The sequence below is a fragment of the Salvia miltiorrhiza genome, chromosome 5 (genome assembly GCF_028751815.1).
Source record: "Salvia miltiorrhiza cultivar Shanhuang (shh) chromosome 5, IMPLAD_Smil_shh, whole genome shotgun sequence".
Lineage (NCBI taxonomy): Eukaryota > Viridiplantae > Streptophyta > Magnoliopsida > Lamiales > Lamiaceae > Salvia > Salvia miltiorrhiza.
The window spans coordinates 48729794-48751608 of record NC_080391.1 but is presented as its reverse complement, the minus strand read 5'-3'; the positions used below and the strand labels follow the sequence as shown (position 1 = coordinate 48751608).

The following is a 21815-nucleotide window of genomic DNA, read 5'->3' as shown; positions in this document are numbered from 1 at the left end:
CTATCATATCTGGAACTTTGTGCGTGAGAGGTGGCCACCTCTCACGGACACTTGACCGGCCAACCCGCTAGATGACTCACGGTCATTGGTGTACACTAGTCCTGACAGGATAGCTATCAACTGCTCAAGACCCGAATTCGATTGCATCATTGGCAAAGCCAAAGCAGATAGATATCATACTAAAATTGAAACATTTATGGCAAGACAATACTTAAAATAATTTCAGTTCAAAGGTTTAAAATGAAATAACTTGTTGAAACATAACATTTAACTCATTTGATATATATGAAAGTAAACCCACCTGATTACCAAACTTTGTTATAGCTCAATGACTTCTTGACTGGCTCTTACTCTCGCCTTAACCTTTATTGCGAGAACATAAAATAAGATATAGCTCGAGTAAAAATCCTCAAATATTGAGAATGCGTAAAGTAACTATGCATGACTCATATTCCGTTAATAATAATCCAACTATACGATTAAAGTTCGTCTTATGAGATCAAATTATTAATCTAAATCAATCCACTCATCTTAGGGTTTGCTAACCAACTTACTAATCTCATAACCTCGTTTTAAATAAATCCAATTAATCTCATAATAATCTTAATCGGACTAAATAAAATAATAACACTGCAATTACTAATAGGAGCCCAACATAGTGCAATCTCATTAAGAATTTAATAGAAAATATGGGCTCACACTGAAGCCCAAAATAAATAAATATAGCAGTCCATCTACAAAATAATACCGTTAGGCCCAATTGAGGAAATAAATTAGCCCACTATTAAAAAAAACAATCAGCCCAAGGTCGGCCCATAACACTTAGCCCATTTCAAAATAAAAGGATGGCCCAATTCCCATTCCTATTTTCCTCAACACGGCTGAACATCAGCCTATCTTTTTCTCAAATCACTCTTACTCTCCTCTCTCTCACGCATAACACAGGACCGCGCAGCCATCATCTTCTTGCGGCCTCCGCCGCGAATGACCCCGACGAGATCATGTCCGATTGAGGGCGCCGCTGCTCTCATACGATTCACCTTCCTCAGTCTCGACGAAGCAACCCAACCGAGCCCTAGGTTTCTTCGGCTCAGGCGACATCGCCGCCACTGCCTGGGCTCGATCACGCTTCAGAAATTCCGGCGGAGTCGACGCCGCTCTTCGGCTTTGCCGTCTCCTGAAAATCGGCGTCCCTCCTCTCACTTCACAGATGCGAGGCAGAAAGGAGGTGAGCCCTAATTTCCCAAATCAGAAATCGCCTCCGCCGTCGTCACCGGGCAACCGGCGAGCGGGGTCGCTTCTGTCGCCGTTCTGAGGTCCGACGAGGTCGGCTCCTTCCGTCGCTGTCGGTGCTAGGTGAAGGCACCGCGAACCGCCGCCGTTGCTCTTCCGAGCGATGGTGAGGCCGACGCACCATCGTTCCTCCTCTCAATTCCGCAATTTCAGAATACACAAACTCAAAAGAATTGAGCCCTAGTTTCTCTTTCCACAAGGCGTCGCTGCTCTGTGATTCGGCGAGAGTCATCGTCGACCTGTCATCGCAAAACGCCACTGCCTTACTCGACTTCGGGCGAGACAGTAAAAGCTTCACCATCGTTGCTTCCCCTCAGTTTGACAGAACAAGAAGTCACCCCTCTCCCGGTTTACAGAAACAGGTACAGCAAAGTACCTCTCCCCAAAAATGCTAAGTCAATTCAAACTCTATGGTTATTATGCAATATGAATCATCTTCACACCTTATGCATTACATGATTGTCGTGGAGGGGAAAGAGATTTCTAAAGCTATTGTTCATGAGTCTAGTGAGCTCTTGTTTTTCTATAATCTTGTGTAAGTGAAGTCTGTTGTTTCTATATGGGTAAAATGACTACGTCATTTATGCTTACTCTGAATTCTTTAGAAAATAACATACTTGTTGGATGATATACAAACTGGATTCGAAATAAGAGAGCTTAGTATATACCTTGTGAGGGTTTAGCGTTGCTCGTTGTTGTTGTTGGATTTAATCCAGTGGATATTTACTGAAACGAGTCATGTGTTGTTCCCTTAATAAATGCAGGTGAACAAGAATGGTAGTGGAGGAATTAAGACAAGGCTTACCTCTTGAAGAAGTGCAGGCAGCAGCAAATCAACTCTCTTTCTCTCTCTCTCTCTCATTTCTGGCTGGCTAAAGGAAATGAGTGAAGGGTGTTTGCTGGCTGAAATGGTAAAGGATATCGGAGGTGGTGGTTGGCTAAAGAGATAGGGCTAGGGTGGCTGAAAGACCTCCTAGGTGTACCTTTGGCATGGTTGGTACTGTATGGAGTGCAGAGAGGGATTGGCATGGTTGGTACTGTATGGAGTGCAGAGAGGGATGGGAGCTGCTGGACAGCAGTTGCCCCAGTGCATAGGCACACGTTTCTTTCTTCCATTGCTTTCTTTTTCTTCCTTATTTCTAGCTGATGGTGTAATAGGTGGGTTGTAGAAGTAGAAAGTTGTAAAGTGTGATGTGATAAATAAAATCCTTCCAACTTGGTAAATCTGTATCTGTAAATTCTAACTTGGGGTCTGCTATATAGCGATGCCTCGTTATAAAAATCTCTACAACATCTAATTTAATTCGTTCCATAAATCGGAAATAAATCACGACTTCAAGAAAAATAATGAAAATATATACATATATATGTAACCATTTCATATAAAAATAATAACTGGAAAATCAATCAACGATTGTCCACTAATTGAATCGCGGCGTCTCACGCGAAAACATTTAATTCAGAATCTGAGCCGAATTAACATAATATTAATAATTGGATTAATAAAATAGAAAGATACAATACATAAATATAACATTTAATTCAGAATCTGAGCCGAATTAACATAATATTAATAATTGGATTAATAAAATAGAAAGATACAATACATAAATATAACATTTACTGATCTAAATCATAAATAAAAGAGCGGGCTACTACAATAAATGCTATGATAAATGAAATAATTATTGAAAAATAAGTTCACATTTCATTTCAAACTATAATAATAATAAAAAGAGTAGATAATAAACTAAATTTTTCGTTGCTTTTTCTACATACTCCCTCAATCTCAACTTTTAGTATCCATTTGAGAGTGACATGAGTTTTAATAAAGTGGTTGGGTGTGTTGTGAGTGGAATAAGGGTCCCACTTTTTATGTGAATGTTAAAATAATTAAAGTGGAGGAAGAGTCCCACTTACTTTTACTAAAAATAGAAATGGATACCAAAATGTGAGATGATAAAAAAAAAAAATCGGATACTAAAAATTGGGACAGATGGTGTATTATTTATGCAAGAAACGAAAAGAAGATGAACAACATATTTTCTAAAATATCTAATAGCAATATTTTTTCACATATAAACAACTAAAAAATTATCCAAGGAAGTGCTTGCTTATTTTTAATAAAATAAATTTAGATGTTAGTGTTAAGGGTCCGGTAGACATATGCATAAAAGTCAATGTTGCTTATCACATAAAATATAAAGCAAATAATGAGATTAAAAAATAAAATTTATTTGTTTTCACGAAATGTGAACATGTAACACTACAAAAAAACGTGTAAATAACGACAGAAATTACCGGCGGCGATTTTGCCGTCGGTAATTACCGGCGGCGGCATTTCAGGCGACCCGCATTTTCGAAATTACCGGCCAATTACCGATGGCCAAATCACCGCTGGTAATTAGCGACGACGACGCCGCCGGTGATTTTTAAATTTACAATAAATCTTTAATTTTACACAATTACCGATGGCGATTTCGCCGTCGCTAGCGACGGCAATTGCCATCGGTAATGTGTAAAATATAGGTTACGCGTCTTCCTTCTTTTTTCAGTTTTGCGCCGCACAAACACAGAACCCCCCCCCCCCTACTGCTGCTGCTTCCGGTCTCCACCTGCCGACTGCCGCCGCCGCCGACCGCCGCCGCCCAGGTATCTCTCTCTCTCTCTGTTGATCTATATATATATATATATATATATATCTCATTTTAATTATATATATAATTATTTAATTTTCACTTATATTCTTTGTTGTAGTTCGACGACCTCGTTTCGCCGCCTTCGTCACGACACCCGCCGGAAACCACCACCGTACGCTTCTCTTATTTATTTATTTAATTATATGTTAATTAAATAGATTTATTTGTTATATATAGTTAATTAATTTATAATTGGCTTTGTTTAAAACTAAATTATATGAAGCATGAATAATTTTAAATTATATTAATCAATTAATATATGTTGTTAGTTTAATTTTAAATTATGAAGCTTGATTAATTTTAAATTATATTAATTTTAATCAATTAGTTTAAGTTGTTAGTTTAAGTTGTTTTGTTAGAATAATTTATATATGTTGGATAATTTTGTTAAATTAAATGTTATGTGCTATGTGTTTATGAAATGTTATGTTATTATATATATTGTGGGATAGATTTAATCAATTTCTTAAGGATCTTCTCCCTTTGGGATAGAAATTGATTATTTCTTAAGGATCTTCTCCCAGCAAATGATTGTTTTTATTTTAATTACCCTGATTTTTATTGCTTTTATTTGTATTGTATTATTGCTTCGACATTGGGGGGCCGGGTAGACCTAGTATAGGCTTAGTAAATTAGGACCACTATGGTCACTATAGCTGCTGGTAAAGTCGAGCACTTGGTAGTTATGATAGTGGGGTTATGCTGTCGAAATTTTGTTAGATTTCAAGTAATTTATTATATTTTATTTGTTTTTTTCAATTAGAATTTGCAAGAATGAGTGATAATCGTATGTGGATGTGTTTGACCATCAATGTAAAAATGACATTTTTGACAAAGTAAAAGCCCATCAGTTAAATCAAATAATATAAAAAATTCGTAGCATCATATATTCTAAGTTATCATAGATGTAAAATAGTTTTTAAGGATTTTGAAATAAAATAAATAAATTAATAATACGATGTTTTTGCAATGATCTCCAGCTTTACTTCTCTTTGAAACCCCTTTATATCATATTTCATTTTTGCATGCTTCATAATACTATGATTCTATGATTCTATTGGGTGAAAATCGATTATCGTCTCTTTGCATGTGTAGGTGTTACCCTATAAATTGATAGAGAAATAGTAAGACAAATATTTGTAACACACTAACACTATTCTGAAATATACATTAATAATTTAATATGTATATTGATATTATTTTACCTCATTGATGATATCTTTAATGGTTCGCGTCAAAGAAGTATTGGACAACTTGTCATTTTCCAAATCTTGAGTACATGCAACTAAAAATATCAGTAGTCGACTTAATGCCTTAAGGCCATTTAAATATGTCAAAATCATCAAAAGAAAATGTAAGACATTATTTAAGTGGGATAGAAAAACAAACTATGAATGGTAAATATATTTATTGACCTTTGAATAAAATCTTTCACTTCCTCAATATCAAGCCGAATAAAAAATCGAGTGGCGTTCGCCTAAGAACAAAAAAATCGAATGGCGATCTTTATAGGAGTCAGATGATTTTTTAGGATAATGATTTAAGTCTATTTGGAAATTAAGACAAAATTTTTGAAATTATAAAAATAGGATACTAACTAATAAGTGTTGCACCGCAGGACATTTCTTAGCCCATAATTCAATTTTTGGGCTTACCCGCACGAACCAAGCACGTGACAACCGGCACGAAGGTATTGATTATGTGGCAATCACGTCATTTTTAGGGCTCTAGATAGGATGTCATGTTCTTGGTCCATGCGGGTAAGCCCGAAAATTCGATATTGCGCCGAGAAATGTCCTGCGGGTGCAATGCTTATTAATTAGTGTCTTATTTTTACAAGCCTAAAAATATTTGTCCTAATTTCCAAATCTACCTATATTATTGTCCTAAAAAACCCTCTAACTCTTCTTCATAGTGGAAACTTTTGTTAATCCTCTAATAAAATGTTAATTGTCTTAGTAGATTGAAAATTCATATTAGGTAATAAAAATAAATTAACAACTTAGACTAATTAATAAAAATGAAACCTTTGAATTTTGCTATCATTGCAAATTCCAATGCAATTATAACGGGCTCTTTATGTTCATTGGTCATGCTCTCCGTAAATGACTTTATCTATTGGCAAATGAACCCTGGCCCACAATACGCAAGTTAATCTCGTCTCACTTTTGCTAATATTTTAGTGATGTACCAAAAAAGTACACACACACATATATATGTTTATCAAAATTTGAATACGAGATTTATTCTTAATTATTGACCGTTGATGGATCATAATTAATGGATGAGATTGTTTCTATCTTCTTTCAACATTTACCTTTCTCTATTGAACCTTTTTCTTATATATATATATATATATATATATATATATATATATAGGGTAGCATTCTATGACAACCACTTCTATAGATAAAGAACAAAGACCACATCTAGTCCATTCATCTAATCTCAATCAAGGGTCCATATTATTTCCTGATATGATTTTTAATGTAATTAAAAATTGTTTAGTTATCCTTTATTAATCGCAGAAGGACAATTATGTAATCTTGAACTAACTGAATTTGGTATGTTGATCCAATCCCAGAAATTACGCAAATTCGATTATGGTGTGATCTAATCTGTTATAATGGAGCAATATTCTAGGTTTCATGAAATATCTTCATCGCTGAATCAATTTATGAAAGTCTGCACTCAGTTTTTAATCTCCATTTTGCCAAAATGCTTCATCGCCGAGAACCACCTCCGGCGTCGTCTCTCTCTCGCGTAACCAATGGCAGACGGTCAATTAGGGAACGCCACCGCCACCGCTCGCCTCCCTCTTATCCGTCTCTCGCGTTTCCGACAGCGGACGACCAAGGAAGGAGCGCCACCACCGCCGCCTTTCCTCATCATTCTCTCGCGTCTCCGACAGCGGATGGCCTAGCGTCTGCCTCTGTCCGCTGCGTCACCTTCCCTCTCTCACCACAAAGGGGTCAGCGTGCTGCTCGGCGTCGGGAGAAAAGTCTGGATACTAGAAGTGAAGGCCGCGCCTTGTGCGGCCGGCTAATTCGCGCAACGGTCGGTGTTGTGCACAGTAGTTCTGTTCGGTGGCCTAGAGAGATAGATGCAATTTCGCCACGGCTGGATCTGGCAGTTGTAAGTTCATAGATTCTAAAATCAATGTTTCAATGAACGATGCTTATGGACATAATTTGGTTTATGAGGTTCTCATGGAGGCGTTGCATATATTCTGGTTACAATTTCTTGCAATGATTAAGTCAAGTTTTGAATGAACTAGTCTGTTGGAATTGTTGCAGGCTTTGAAAGGGGGAATGAAGGAGAAAGTCCAAATGGCTTCTAAGTTTGGGATTGTACACAAGGATGGGCAAAGGGAAATATGTGGTGACCCAGAATATGTGAGGTCTGCATGCGAGGCGAGCTTGAAGAGTCTTGATATTGACTGTATTGATCTCTATTATGTTCATAGGATTGACACTCGTGTACCCATTGAAGTCACGGTCCAGAATGAATGGTCACTATGGTCAAGAGATTTGGAAGACAAATTAGTGATGAATGTTTCTGAACATGTGTAGTATATTGAACATGCGCATTGAACGTTGCTTATTAATCTGACGAACTTGGTGTAATATATTGAACATGTATATTGAACATATTCATTGTTTCAATGAACGTTTCTTATGCATCTGATGAACATGGTGTAGTATATTGAACATTCAATGAATTGATACTCACCAGGAATCTGACGAACATTTGAACATGCATATTGAACATGTTCATTGTTTCAATGAACGTTGCTTATGAATAAGTGAACATGGTCTAGTGTATTGAACATGCGCATTGAACTTGGTGTAGTATATTGAACGTTGCTTATGAATCTGACGAATATAGTTTGGTTTATTGAACATGTATATTGAACATATTCATTGTTTCAATGAACGTTGCTTATGAATAATTGAACATGGTCTAATGTATTGAACTTGTATTATGAACTTAAACCATATGGAATCTCTAAATGAGCAGAAAATTCTCGTCAAACCCATGAAATATGTATTAAAAAACACTAAAAAACTATAGATTTTAAAAAGATTTCAAACTGATGCATCAACAACAACTATCTTCACCCTTGCGAACTGATGCATCAACAACGAAATATAAAATAACCTTGCGTTTCCATGAAATATTCTGCGACTTGCAAAATCTTCTTCAATGGTGAATTGGAATTGACGAGAAGATTGGAAATGATGGAAAAGATAGACGAAATGCTGGTAATGCATTTCTGAGTTGTAACAAACGTATATTAATAATAATTAACCATAAATATGAGATTTGATAAGATCTATTTTGAGCTAAAAATGGATATGCATATTATCAAATTACAATCTTAACCTTAATGAATTATAATGGCCGAAAATTAGCTAGTTAAATCAGTCAAATCAGGACCGTATGATGTTCTTGAATCAACGCACATGATTTGGTCTTCATTCTCTATATAGGGGAGTGGTCTCCATTGAACTCTCCCATATATATATATATATATATATATATATATATATATATATATATATATATATATATATATATAGGCAAAGGTTCAATTGAGAAGCACAAATATGTTGAGAAGTGAGAAGCAATCCTAACCTTTAATTACTTGCAATCTAACGGCACTAATTTAATCACATTTCATACGCCCATTTTAATAGAAAGGATAACCTTGTAAATTACTTTTTAAGAGTAACCGATAGTTACCATAATAAATCTAAACCAAATCAAAATATTTTTGGAATATTTAATAAAAGATACTCCATCCGTCCCAATATTCAAGTCCCGTATTCCTTTTTGGGCCGTCCCAATATTCAAGTCCCCTTTCCTTTTTTAGCATTAATTAGCATACAATTAATAGATTTAATTATCTCTCTCTCCTCTCACATACCAACCCACCTGCCCCCCTCCCCCCCTCTCTCTCTCTCTCCTCACTTCTCTCTTCTCTCTCAAATCGTCATCTCCCACCTCCCACCTCCACCGCCCACCCACCTCCACCATCGCGCCACCTCGCCGCCCTCCCACTTCCACCCTTGCGTCCTCTCCCCTCCACCCTTGCGCCGCCCTCTGCATTTGCATCTGAAGAGCGCCCACCGCTGCATTTGCCGCCCTCTCGCCTCCACCCTTGCGCCGCCCCTGCCACCCTCGCGAGCTCGTTGCAGCGGCGGCGTAGAGCGCCCATCACCCCTCTTCTCACTTCGCCTCACCGCCTCCTCTCTCCAACTCTTTTTTTTTTCTTTTCCAGAAATTAGGGCTCGCCGGAAATTAGCCTCGCCTCCACCCTTGCGCCGCCGCTGTCCTCCGCCTCCGGCTCTCGCCCACCACCTCTCGCCCTCGGCTGCCTCCTCTCTCCTACTCTTTTTTTTCCAGAAATTAGGGCTCGCCTCCACCCTTGCGCCGCCGCAACTGTTGCTGCCCTCCGCCTCCGGCTCTCACCCACCACCTCTCGCCGTCGGCCGAGAGATGGTGGTGTTTTGGTGTTCATAATTGTTAGTTTTTTATTTTTGTTGTTTTAATTTCAGAAATTGAAAGATTTCCATTTTTTGATTTGTGTTTTGGTGTTTATAATTGAAAGATTTCTCTCCTCTGTTTCACTGTATCGAAATTATGGTGTTTTGGTGTTTAGGTTGTGGTATTCTGTAATACCCGGGCTTTTGATGACGTGTTTAATTTCTTGAGTTTGAGTAATTAGGGTTTAGATCCCTTGTTTGATTTACTTTGTAAAGAGATGAGGAGTTATATGAAGTTTTCTTGTTATTTTTTTTAAGATGTTGAGATGTTCTTTCGATGATGTGAGAATGATGTGAGATTTTATATCCGTATTTGAGTTTGAGTATTTGAATAATTCGAGATAATTATTTGAATGAGAATGATGAACTCGGAAGTGAGATCTGAGTCCGTTAAGACGTTTTTCAAAATTTTGACTTTTTGACGATGAATAGTAAAATACTGCTATTTCGTCTTTTTGTCGACTTTCAAAATCTTATGTGCACGTCGTCGAGAAATATTCTTAGTTTTTCGATACGAGTCCAATAATGAAAGTTTTTATTTTTGGACGACGAGTGAATAGTAAATCAGGATTTCTCGATAAACGAAATGAGCTCGTTTATCAGAATTTCGAGAACGAGCTTGCGTTTTCTTTATTTATATAGAATTACGAGTGCAATGAAAGTGAGTAGAGGTTGAGAGGGCGAGTAACGAAGAGTATGGGTAGTTAGTCGTTAAAACGAGACGAAACGAGATATTTAACGACTAACGGGTTAATATCCTAAATATCTAAACCTACCCTACCCCAAACCACCCCCCAACCAACCAAACCCACCCACTCACATTTATTACACGGCTATATCAGCCAACTCACACAACAACAAACACATTCACACACACAACACCTAAAACACACACACACTTCACGCCATTTTCATTTTAGCTTAAGCTCAAGCTTTTGACTTCCGATTTGAGCACCGAGACGAGCGCCGATCATCTTTTCGATCACGTATCTAAGTAGGTAAGATCTCTACCTACGTTTTGATGGTTTTCTTTTCGATTTTCGTCGACGTCGAAAAACGTCGATTCTCGACTTTATTTTGAAACGACGTCGGATCGTCGTGAAATTTTAGTATGTTGTTCTTGGGTAGATGTTGAGCATGTTTAATGAAGGGAGTAAGAACGGAACGGACCGTAGCTATGAAACCCATGAGGGCAGCCCCGTTTTTCACATATTAGCTTGTCTTTCGATTTTTGTTTGATCGTTTTGACTTGATATTTGTGCTTAGGGGTATGCTAGAATCGATATATATTAAATTCGTATTTTTCCAAGCACGAAAATTGTATAAGTTTTTAGAGTATGATTATTTAAATTCGTGAAGTTTGGGACGTTGCATAATGAATATTATTGTGTATATGTGTTCTACGATATCACATGAGCATGCTAATTGATTTACAATTTATGGATGATAATTGTTGAACGAAATTAAAACTGGAATTCTGTCAAAATTTTACAGCAGTTTCAAGCTTATGTTTCGATGAGTTTTCATTGCTTGATGGCTCTGAAATTTTAGTATGTTTATCTATGATATGTGTATTTCGTCGCCGCAAAATTTCATGTCTTTTGGATGATGTTTGCTATTTTAAAGATATTTTGAAAAATCCTTGACAGAATCTGTTAACTGTTGGTAGACTTCACAAAAACGTTTATATCTATTAATCCATGAAGGATTTTGCATCACCGTTTTTTTTAAACGAAACTAGACTTCAATACTTTTCTAAAAACATAAGATTTCGATTTTTATGATCTCTGAAACAGAGCAGTTTATTATTTCAAAAATGCTCTGTTCTGCTGTCATATTTGTCCAACAGTAAAAGTGTATGAGTTTCATTGTTTATTTGGCAGATCATATGAACGTTTTCTCTTGTGAAATTTTAACCAAATCTTCAAGGATACCTTTAGTTTTGGCTGATTAAATTTGATGGAATTTTATTAAGGTTCGCCTTGGTTTCTAATGGCCTAAACAAAATTGGCAGAAACTGTCAATCATTGACAGCCTGCACTAAAAGAGCAATATCTCCAAAAATCTTTAACCTTTTTGGTTAACTACCATTTTTAGAGTGAACTACACTTCATGAAGTTTTTGAGATCAATTGGTATGAGAGTTTATGATGATTGAGTTGGTTGTTATGAAGTTTTAAAGATGACACAAAAACAGCAAAACTTTCTAGAAAATAACTTGATTATATTTGTTTTGATGGATGATACGATATGACTAAATGGTGTGAGTTGTGAGAGTTATGATTAACGCACATAAATGTTGGTATCTGACACTCGAACAATTGGTGTCGAGTATAAATGATAGTTTACTGATAAAGAGTTTTGATGATTTTGAATTGTTTGGGTTGCGTTGAAAAGATGTCAAGATGTTAAGTTTTGAGTCGAGAGACGAGTTCACGTAGTGAGATTCACGCGTTGAAATCTCGTGGCTGACATTATATATGAATAGGTCATGCCGAAATTTTTAGTGAAATTAGAATTTGAGCATAGTCGATTCTTGTTGACCCGTGACTCAAATACATGCCTAATGGAAAGTTTAACTTTCTAATTGGTTAATTAGACGAGATGAGAGCGAATAGATCTGCTAAGAAAGTGGACTTTTCGATGTGTTAAATATTTCTTTTAATTGAAGCGCTACTAATTATAACATAAGGATGTTATAATTAATGAGTAATGACGAGAGATAATAATTGTTATATTGATTAACAATCAAGAGAGATGAACATTAGAGATACTAATGTTTCATAAAAGAAATTAGATTATTAATCGAGGTTTCTTTTATAACTTCTCACCAATTCTTCATAACGATGAAGGTCCTGTTGGGAAGTAACGACTTGAGGGAGAGAGTGACGTTACTCATTGATACAGAGACACAACGAGGTGGGCATTACTTTCATATATATCAAATGAGTTTAAATGTTACGTTCAAGCAAGTTATTTCATGATAAAATCTTTGAGTTAAAGTTATTTCAAGTATTGTCTTGCCATAAAATGTTTCAATTTTAGTATGATATCTATCTGCTTTGGCTTTGCCAATGATGCAATCAAATTCGGGTCCTGAGCAGTTGATAGCTATCCTGCCAGGGCTAGTGTACACCAGTGACCGTGAGTCATCTAGCGGGTTGGCCGGTCAAGTGACCGTGAGAGGTGGCCACCTCTCCGGCACACAGTTTCAGATATGATAGATTACAAAAGAACTTAGTCTGATCAGACGAACTTTAAGAATCACAAATGAACTTAGTAAGCTTGGGCATTTTTAGCGAAAAACTCCCTTGCTGTACTGATGATGATGGCATGACAATTTACAGTTTTGAAGCATGTATTTTTTATACCTAGGCATACGTGCCCACTGAGTGCTTTTGTACTCAGCCCTGCATATGTTTTCTAAATGTGCAGGTTGAGCTGATGTGATGATGGTGCTGCAATGAGCGGAGTCTCCAGGGTTGTTAATAAATAGTTAACCTGTCTAGAATATGTCTTCATACATATGTCTAGCTACTTTCCGCTGCAAGATGTTGTTGATGTTATAGTATGTTATGTCATACTTTGAGTCTTAAGAGAATGGTTTCATATGATGTATAACTTGATTAATGATATTAATTAAGTTTTATGCTGTCTTTCATAGACTGTTTTCAATTGAGTATTAATGAATAAAAATGACGAGTTTTATTAAGATGAGTAAGTTTTACGGCTATAAATAACGCCCATTTTCTTCCCCTTCTTCTTTAACCCCATCCCTAGTCGTGGATCACTCGGCCTAACTATCCCTAGTTAGGGCGGGCTGTGACATATTCATAAGCTCTCTTCTCTGTTCACTGTTCCGACGACTCGCACCGGCGGCATTCACTATTCCGGCTGCTCGCCCACCACCAGCAACAACAAATGGAAGAGGACTGTTAACAATGCTTAAAATTTAATTAACAAACCCATAAATATGTGGGCCATACAACTTTTTTCTTAATACTACTCTCCTTAATACCCGTGCCGAAAAGAAACGGGACATGATTATTGGGACGGAGGGAGTATGTTTCTTCTTCTAAATCTATTACTTTGTGTTCTAATTACACTAAAAAAATTCGTTGACGGTAAATTTATACAAGTTTTTTGCAAAAACTTCATTGGCTTCTACATGTATATTCTTTACCCATTTTTATGAATTATTCATACTTCAATAAATTTAGATACATGAAATATGTTTAATATTTCTTTGAATATCATGTTCAGCAAAATTATACTAACTGTATAATATTCTTATATGCAGCATAAAGTTCAAAACAAATTTTTATGAGTTTTTGAATAAAGTCCATTATAACATTACATTTAATTATTCAATTTAACAAAGTTTTCCATTGTTTCAATATAATTTTATTTTTTCAATTTCGTAAATTTCAAAGTTTTAATTTTTGTTTAGTTAATAACAATTTTTTAATGTAAATTTAATTTGTCACTTGACAATCGTCTATACATTCTCCCACACACACTAAATTCGACACAAATAAATATAAGTTCATTAAAATACATTGAAAATTTCATTAAAATATCCAAAAAACTATGACACACTCCCGTTAAAATAATATGTTCCAAGCTAATATACTTATTACAATAATTATATATAAAAGTTATACTCGATCAGATTTTCTCAAAATGATCTTTGATCCTGCGTTCGGCACATTTGAGTCCACCTGCCAAGAAAATTGTTATATATATACCAAAGGAATATAATTGAATATATTTACCAAATGAATCTTTATTTAAAAAAAATAGCTAAATAATTTTTTACAAATAAAATCATAAGTATATTGAACACATCCACCTCCTAAGCATTACATACATGGGTATTATCTGAAAGAGTAACATCATTATCACGTGTCGGCAGAGTGGCACCACTCACATCATCATTTCAAATATTCTTTCCCTTTTAGACAATTTAATAAGTTTGATAAACTAATTATATATTTTTAGTGAACTTACACATAATATATTATGCACATAACATACATAACAATTTAATAAGTCCGTATTACACTATTATCTTTCAAATTCCAGCACCCAAAATATCTTGGACATCTTTTGCCTAAATGTATGTTATTCGACAAATTGATGAAGTTGTATTAGAATGTTGTTGAACAGTCATGATTAAAAAATTAGATAAATTAGCTAATCAATTGTTTGGGAACACAATCAAAAGTCTGTTTCCGTTTTAATCTATTGAACAACTCAGTAATCATTCGTTTTTCAAACATTTTCAAAGTCATGTTGCAAAAACCAGAGAAAGGAAATCAGACTCCCGCGAAAACCCAGATGTTCGGACGAATTCAAAAAAAAAAATACAACAAAAAATACTTTGTTCGGCTAATTGGGTGGTAATGTAATTATCGGTTGTTCGAAATATGAATACAAATTCAAATGCTGTTAAAATAAATAAAAAGGAACAGAACAAGAAAACTCCCAATAATATTCGAACAAGCTAACTAGATAACCAAAGAAATCCGAACAAACAAAGAGAAACCCATAAGCTATACATAAACCCAGACAAAATCCAGAAAAAAAAAGAATCATCGAATGTACTTACGAATACAGTTCGCCCATCAATTCAATATCAATGCACCAGCAAAGTTCTTTGAAAAATAAACCTTCTTCAGATCGGCGCCCCAATTTTTGTTTCTCAAACAAGTTCAAATGTTGTATAATTCTGAAAAAGAAAGTTTGCTGCCAAAATATCTAAATGCAATTCATAGAATTTTTTTTGAATCATTGTTTCAATGGAAATGAAGAAATTTACGGGATTTGATATTAATCAAGAATCTGGCAGAAATCCAAATGACTGTTTTAACCTCTTCTCACCGAAAAACACATTATTTCATAATCTGCTAATTAATAAATCAGACTTTTGACTTAATCTGAAATGAGTTAATGAATGAAAGTGATTTATTCTCAATTCTTACTCTTAAAGGGTTTTTCTATAGAAGCTAACCCTATATATATATATATATATATATATATATATATATATATTAAATGTTCAATTAATCACTTTTAAGTTAATTGCGAATTACTCCATCCGTTCCATGAAATTAGTCCCTTATTTCATTTTGGGATGTCCCACTTGTTTAATTAATATTATATAAAAATATTTGATTTATGCTTAATTGTTCTAATTTTAGGGGTTTGCATATGCATAATTAAGTTAAATCTTCTGGAAATTGGTGCATTTTATGGTTTGTTTTATGCTTTGCAGGAGATTTAGGTTTTATAGATGGAAAAGTGCAATTTTGGAGATTTTGGGTTAAGAATGACGTTTTTAGGATAGCTCTGTCGCCAGGGCTGAGCTGCGAGGATAGCTCTGTCGCCAGAGCTGAGCTGCGAAGATAGCTCTGTCGCCAGGGCTGAGCTACGAGGATAGCTCTGTCGCCAGAGCTGAGCTGCGAGGATAGCTCTATCGCCCAGAGCAGACCTGACTTGCAGAGTCAGAGTCGAAATTTCCAGAGCTGAACTTCCCTATGCATAGCTAAAATCTTCAGAGCAGAGCTGACGCACCAGAGTCCGCTTAAGTTCCAGAGCAGAGTTACTCTCGCCAGAGCTAAATTTCCAGAGCTGACTTCCAGCTCTGCTATGACTGCCAGAGCTGAGTTTCAGCTCTGTCATGACCGCGAAAGCTGACTTCCAGCTCTGCCATGACCGCCAAAGCTGACTTCCAGCTCTGCCATGATCGCCAAAGTAAATTTGACAGAGCAGAGCTAAAGATCAACAGAGTCAACTTATGCAGAGCTGACTTTTCAGCTCTGCACTTTTTCAGAGCTCGCTAATGCAGAGCTGATTTTCAGCTCTGCACTTCCCTTTCCAGAGCTGAACGTGCAGAGTAGCCAATTTCTCGCCAGAGTTGAAGATAACTTGCAAAGCACGATTTTGTTGGACTTACCTATGTTTACACGATTTTATTCCTTTTAGAGTCCAGTTTTGCATGGCAAGTTGATGGTGATCAAGATTAGATTGAAGTCTATAAATATGGCCATACTTTTCATTGTAAAATATAATTCCCCTTGCCCTAATCGTTAGTTTCCGCTAGGCAGCAAAGCTTAGGTTTATTGCTTTCTTAGTCTTAGTTTCGAATTCATGTTCTTAGTTAGTTTAGTATAGTTCTTTTAATTCATGTTTTAGATTAGTTTTCCGTTTAGAGTTGTAATTACGTGACAGATTATTTTTCGAGATGATTTACGATATTTCTTTAATTAAGTTTATTTATTTGCTTTTACATGCGTTTCTTTAAATTCGGCTATTTAAATTATGCAATTTAGTTTATACGTTTTTATGATGCTTTTCTTTAAATTATGCAATTTCGTTTCGGCCTAGTTAGATTAGATTAGAAGTTTTAATTTAAGTATTTAAATTCTGCCTTTACTTTTATGCGTCTAAATCTTGCCTAGGGTTTAATAATTTAATTTGCCTAGTTAATTCTTTAGTTTAAATTCTAGTTAAATTTAAATTCACGTTAATTTATTTTCAAAGTTTTAGTTTAATAATCCCTAGTTTACTGCTTTCGTGTGACATAATTAATTGCCCTTAAAGATCTTCCTTGAGAGATGACACTGGGTCAACTTACCATCGTTAGGATGTCCTTGTTCTATTGCAAGTCAACTTAGAGGTGTTTCTAGTTGAGTCAATATTATTTTACTAAACTAACCTTATTTAATGTTTCACTTAGATGTGAAAATGATGTGTGAAAATAATAAATAAGGGTTTAAAAAGTAAAAACATAAAATTAGTATTTTTTTTAAAAGAAGATTAAATGCATTTTTTTAGTATGTGTGAAAAGTGAAAGGGGACTAAATTGGTGGGATGGAAGGAGTATTTTTTTTTTTTGAATCATTTTCTAAACCTTAACATTATCTAGCTCATGGGATCTCGAGAGTCACATGGTTAATCTAAAATAGTAATCTAAGCTTTCAATTTACTATAAAACTAATCATAATTGTTAAGAAAATCATGATAAGAAATTATACGAAAATGAGGTACGGAAATTATGTGGTCACTTCACATGATCAAATTCTCTTACGGCAAACCCACCTTTTGCCGGTGGAGATTTACGGGGAGAATGTGGCACGGGGTGCAGTGGCAGAGCCACATGAGGACTAGGGGTGGTTGACGCCCCCACCTATTTTTTTTATTTTTATTTTTTAATTATATATTTTCTCCGTCCCCCAAAATTATGCACACCTTTCCTTTTTTGTACTTTTCCCAAAATTATGCATACCCTATTTTTGGACACTACTCCACATATAATTCTTATAATTTTACCCTTTTAACTTACACTATTTACTCATAATTTACTTAACAATACCCTCAATGTGGGACTCTTTCTCCACTATCATTACTACAAACAAGTTTTTATTAAAATCAGTGTCAGAGTCAACCATGCATAATTTTGGGGGACGGATGAAGTATATGTTTATATCTTTTATGAAGAACTTTGTCTTATAAAAGTTGATTTACTTGTTATATCCCCGCATATATATTTAATTTAATGTTAATTATGTTATTTAAAACTATATAATTTATGAAAATGTTATTCGTTATTATTACTATTATGTTTTTTTTTTTTCAGTTTTGTTGGAACATCATCGAGATGGACATCTGGCAGGGTGTTCGCGCTTTCTTCATTCATTCTTATTTGCCCATTGGATGTAACTCCAACACTCTCATCTTGATTCCAAAGAAAGAGAATGTTATCTCGGTCACTGATCTTCGGCCTATTGTTTTGTCCAATTTTTTCTTCAAAATAATTTCCAAAATCTTAGCCAAGAGACTGAATGTTGTGACTGAAAATTGTGTCTCGCCAAATCAATTCGGTTTTATAAGTGGTAGAGCTATACACGATTGTATTATGTTGGGTTCGGAAGGAGTTAATTGTATGAAGCGCTCCGGAGGAGGAATGAATATGGCTTGTAAGATTGACGTCACGAAAGCTTTTGACACTCTCCGCTGGGATTTTCTCTTGGATGTCTTGAAAGTTGGAGGCTATGACAGTAAGTTCATTCGCTGGATTGAAGTTATTTTGCACTCTGCTAAGCTGTCGATCCTCTACAATGGGCAACTTTGTGGTTATTTTGGCTGCTCCAGAGGGGTGAGACAAGGGGACCCTCTCTCTCCCATTTTATTTGGTATTGCAGAAGATGTTCTTAGCGCGTTGTTTCACAACTGCGTTACTTCCGGGCATTTTCATCCTATGAAGTTCAGTCGGAGGCAGAATTTCCCTACACATCTATTCTACACGGACGACATTTTGGTCTTCTATAAGGCTACTACTCATAATGCTAAAACTTTAAAAACAATCTTGAATTACTATGGATCTATATCGGGGCAGCAGGTGTCTACTTCTAAGTCGCATGTGTTTTACACGGATAAGGTTAGCACGGGTTTACGAAGATGTATTAATCGACACTTGGGTTTTCCAGTTGGTAGCATGCCTTTCACCTATTTGGGAGTTCCTATTTTTATTGGCAGAGTTAGAGCTTCTTATTTGCGAGCTATTCATGATCGTATTGTCTCCAAGTTCTCTAGATGGAAAGGTATTCAACTTTCGATGGCGGGCAGGTTATGTCTTATAAAATCGGTTATTCAAAGCTCGGCAACTCATTCCATGATGATATATAGATGGCCAAGATCGCTCATTGATAATCTTGATAAACTTTGCCGGAACTTTTTATGGTCAGGTGACACGAGAAAGCGTGGCAGTTGTACGGTTAGCTGGGATAGAGTTTGCTCTCTTAAAGAGGAAGGTGGGTTGGGCTTGCGATCTTTTGCGTTGCTCAATAAATGTTTTCTTATGAAATTGACATGGAATCTCATTCATGGAAAGGAGTTTGGTTTTACTTTGCTTAAGGAGCGGTACTTGAATGATTTCTGTCAAGCTCGTACTAACGTAAGCTCTACTGTTTGGCTCGGAATTCAGCCTGAGGTCTCAGATCTGGTTCATGACTCTTATAGCTACATTGGCAACGGAGAGAACACGAATTTTTGGAGAGATGATTGGCTTGGTTATAGAATTGCAGAAAAGTGCGGCATTCCTTACTTTCTTTGCGAGTCGCTTACTTATTCGATGGTCGATTATTTCTATGAAGGGATTTGGCATTTTACTCAAAGCTTTATCAACAAGTTTCCGGACATCATTTGTGATATTCTCCTTCTTCCTATTGGATCGGATTCTGACACTAGATTCTGGAAAAATTCCGTCCATGGGAAAGTTACTTCTGCGCTTGCTCATGCTCATAACTGCCATCGTTTTCCGCAAGTCAGTTGGGGCTCTTGGATTTGGGAAAACTTCATTCCCATGAGACGCTCTCTTGTAGGGTGGCGTATTCTCCACAATCGTCTGCCGACTTGTGATAGACTTATTAAACATGGATTAATCACGCCGAATCATTGCCCTTTCTGTTTTTGTGCTGATGAATCTATTGATCACATTTTTTGGAATTGTAATCTTGTCAATGCTGTTTGGATGGAGTTCTTAGATTGGTTTAATTTTGGTCCGTCGGATCATATTCCAGGAATTCATAACTTCTTGTCAATTGCTTGGAATATGAAGTTTAGTTCCCAAGTTAACTCCTGTTGGAAGGCTGGAATTCTTACTCTTATTTGGGCTATCTGGACTCTTCGGAATGATTGCATCTTTGAGAATCTTGTTTTCTCAAAAATCCATTTTCTCAAAATGGTAAAGATTGGTTTCAAAGAGATGGAATTTTTCGAGAAGATCGGCTACATGAAGAACACTTGGTCTGATTATCTCATCCTTCATAGAATTGGCGTTAAGACTAGAGCGACTGCTCCTCCGACTTTCATTTCTGTTCACTGGTGGCCGCCGGCTTCACCCTGGATTAAAGTTAATACGGACGGTTCGGCAATGGGAGCTCCGGGAAATATCACTGCTGGTGGGGTCTTTCGAGATCATTTCACTTGGGTCAGAGGCTGTTTTCATTACCGGGCGGGGATTGGATATGCTTTTGAGGCGGAACTTTTTGCCGTCATTATTGCAATTCAAATTGCTCATAGCAGGGGTTGGCACCATTTATGGATTGAAGCTGATTCTGCTTATGTGATTCACGTTTTGAATTCTCGATCTTTTAACGTGCCTTGGCGTTTTTTTGCTTCTTGGAAGTATACTCTTGGTCTGTTACCAAATTTTAATCTTCAGGTTACGCATATCTATCGGGAAGGCAACAAACCAACAGACATTATGGCCAATCAAAACATGATGGAGGGGTGGTGGCCGCACGAGGTCGAGGCCATCAAAAAAGCGGCCAGGACGGACATGGCCACTCACAGTCATATATGCATTCGCGGATGATTGGGCTTTGTATGTGGCAGGAGTTATACTTGCTTGTTGGCTGCCTGGACTTTTTCACAAACACTTGGTATGCGTTCTGGGTGTTTGATAGAAGATGGAGGTTCTGTGCGGGTATGAGTTGGTTTGACAGGAGCGGGGGTTTAGGGACTAATCTCTTAGCCTTTTTTCAGTTTCCGGGTGCGCTCGGAGCTGGGGCTATGAGCTTTGGTTCGTTTTGGAAGCTCCGCGATGTTGCTAGCAGATGCGTCGGTGTTGAGTTTTTGGTCCTGTTGTTCGGGTCGTTGATGAACGGGAGCCAGGTGTTCTATCACCCTTTTCTGTTGATATTCAGGCTGATTCCCTCCTTGGATGGCGTCTTTGTATGGAGGGATCGCATCATTTCTATTTTGACAAGCTTGGCTTTTTCACAAACATCTGGTCGGTGCTTTGGGTTCTTCTTACAAATTGGTTTTTTTGTGTGGTTTTTTTGCTGGATTGTCGTTGGTGTTGTTTAGGGACCAAGATCAGGGCCTTTTCTCAGCTTCCGGGTGAGCTCGGAACTGGGGCTGTGAATTTTGGTTCGTCTGGGAAGCTCCGCGGCGTTGTTTGTTGTTGCGTCGGCGTCGAGTTTTTATGGCTCCGTTGTTCGGGTCGTTGATGAACGGTAGTCATGGTGTTCTATCACCTTCTTTCTTCTAGAGCAAATTCTTAACAGTGTATGTCGTTGGACATCCTTGATGCAAGGGGCGTTCTAGAATGGGCATGAGAGCATGTGTTTGCGGCTGGGGTCGCCATGCTCTGCGTCCGAGTTTGTGTTGCATGAAGAACGGCTGGAACGTTCTGCTGGGTTTTGGGTGGCTCTCTGTTTTCGTGTTTCGCCAGGCCGGTTCTCTTGAGCTTCGTTGGTTTTTTCGTT

The 21815-nt window shown here is 36.8% G+C and overlaps 1 protein-coding gene and 2 long non-coding RNA genes across 3 annotated transcripts; all 3 read left to right on the top strand.

The window, feature by feature from the left end:
• Positions 1–664: 664 nt before the first annotated feature.
• On the top strand, positions 665–2517 carry LOC130987125 (uncharacterized). The gene is made up of 2 exons (XR_009089578.1): positions 665–1655; positions 2058–2517. It is a non-coding gene; the product is annotated as an uncharacterized LOC130987125 (long non-coding RNA).
• Positions 2518–9676: 7159 nt separating this feature from the next.
• On the top strand, positions 9677–13250 carry LOC130987122 (uncharacterized). Its single transcript, XR_009089577.1, has 3 exons — positions 9677–10539; positions 12393–12459; positions 12976–13250. It is a non-coding gene; the product is annotated as an uncharacterized LOC130987122 (long non-coding RNA).
• Positions 13251–18514: 5264 nt separating this feature from the next.
• Positions 18515–21471, top strand: LOC131026062 (uncharacterized). Its single transcript, XM_057955839.1, has 8 exons — positions 18515–18982; positions 19032–19145; positions 19290–19355; positions 19436–19867; positions 20294–20677; positions 20768–20851; positions 20941–21219; positions 21415–21471. Exons 1-8 carry the CDS (start codon positions 18515–18517, stop codon positions 21469–21471), a joined length of 1884 nt encoding a protein of 627 aa, XP_057811822.1.
• Positions 21472–21815: the final 344 nt, after the last annotated feature.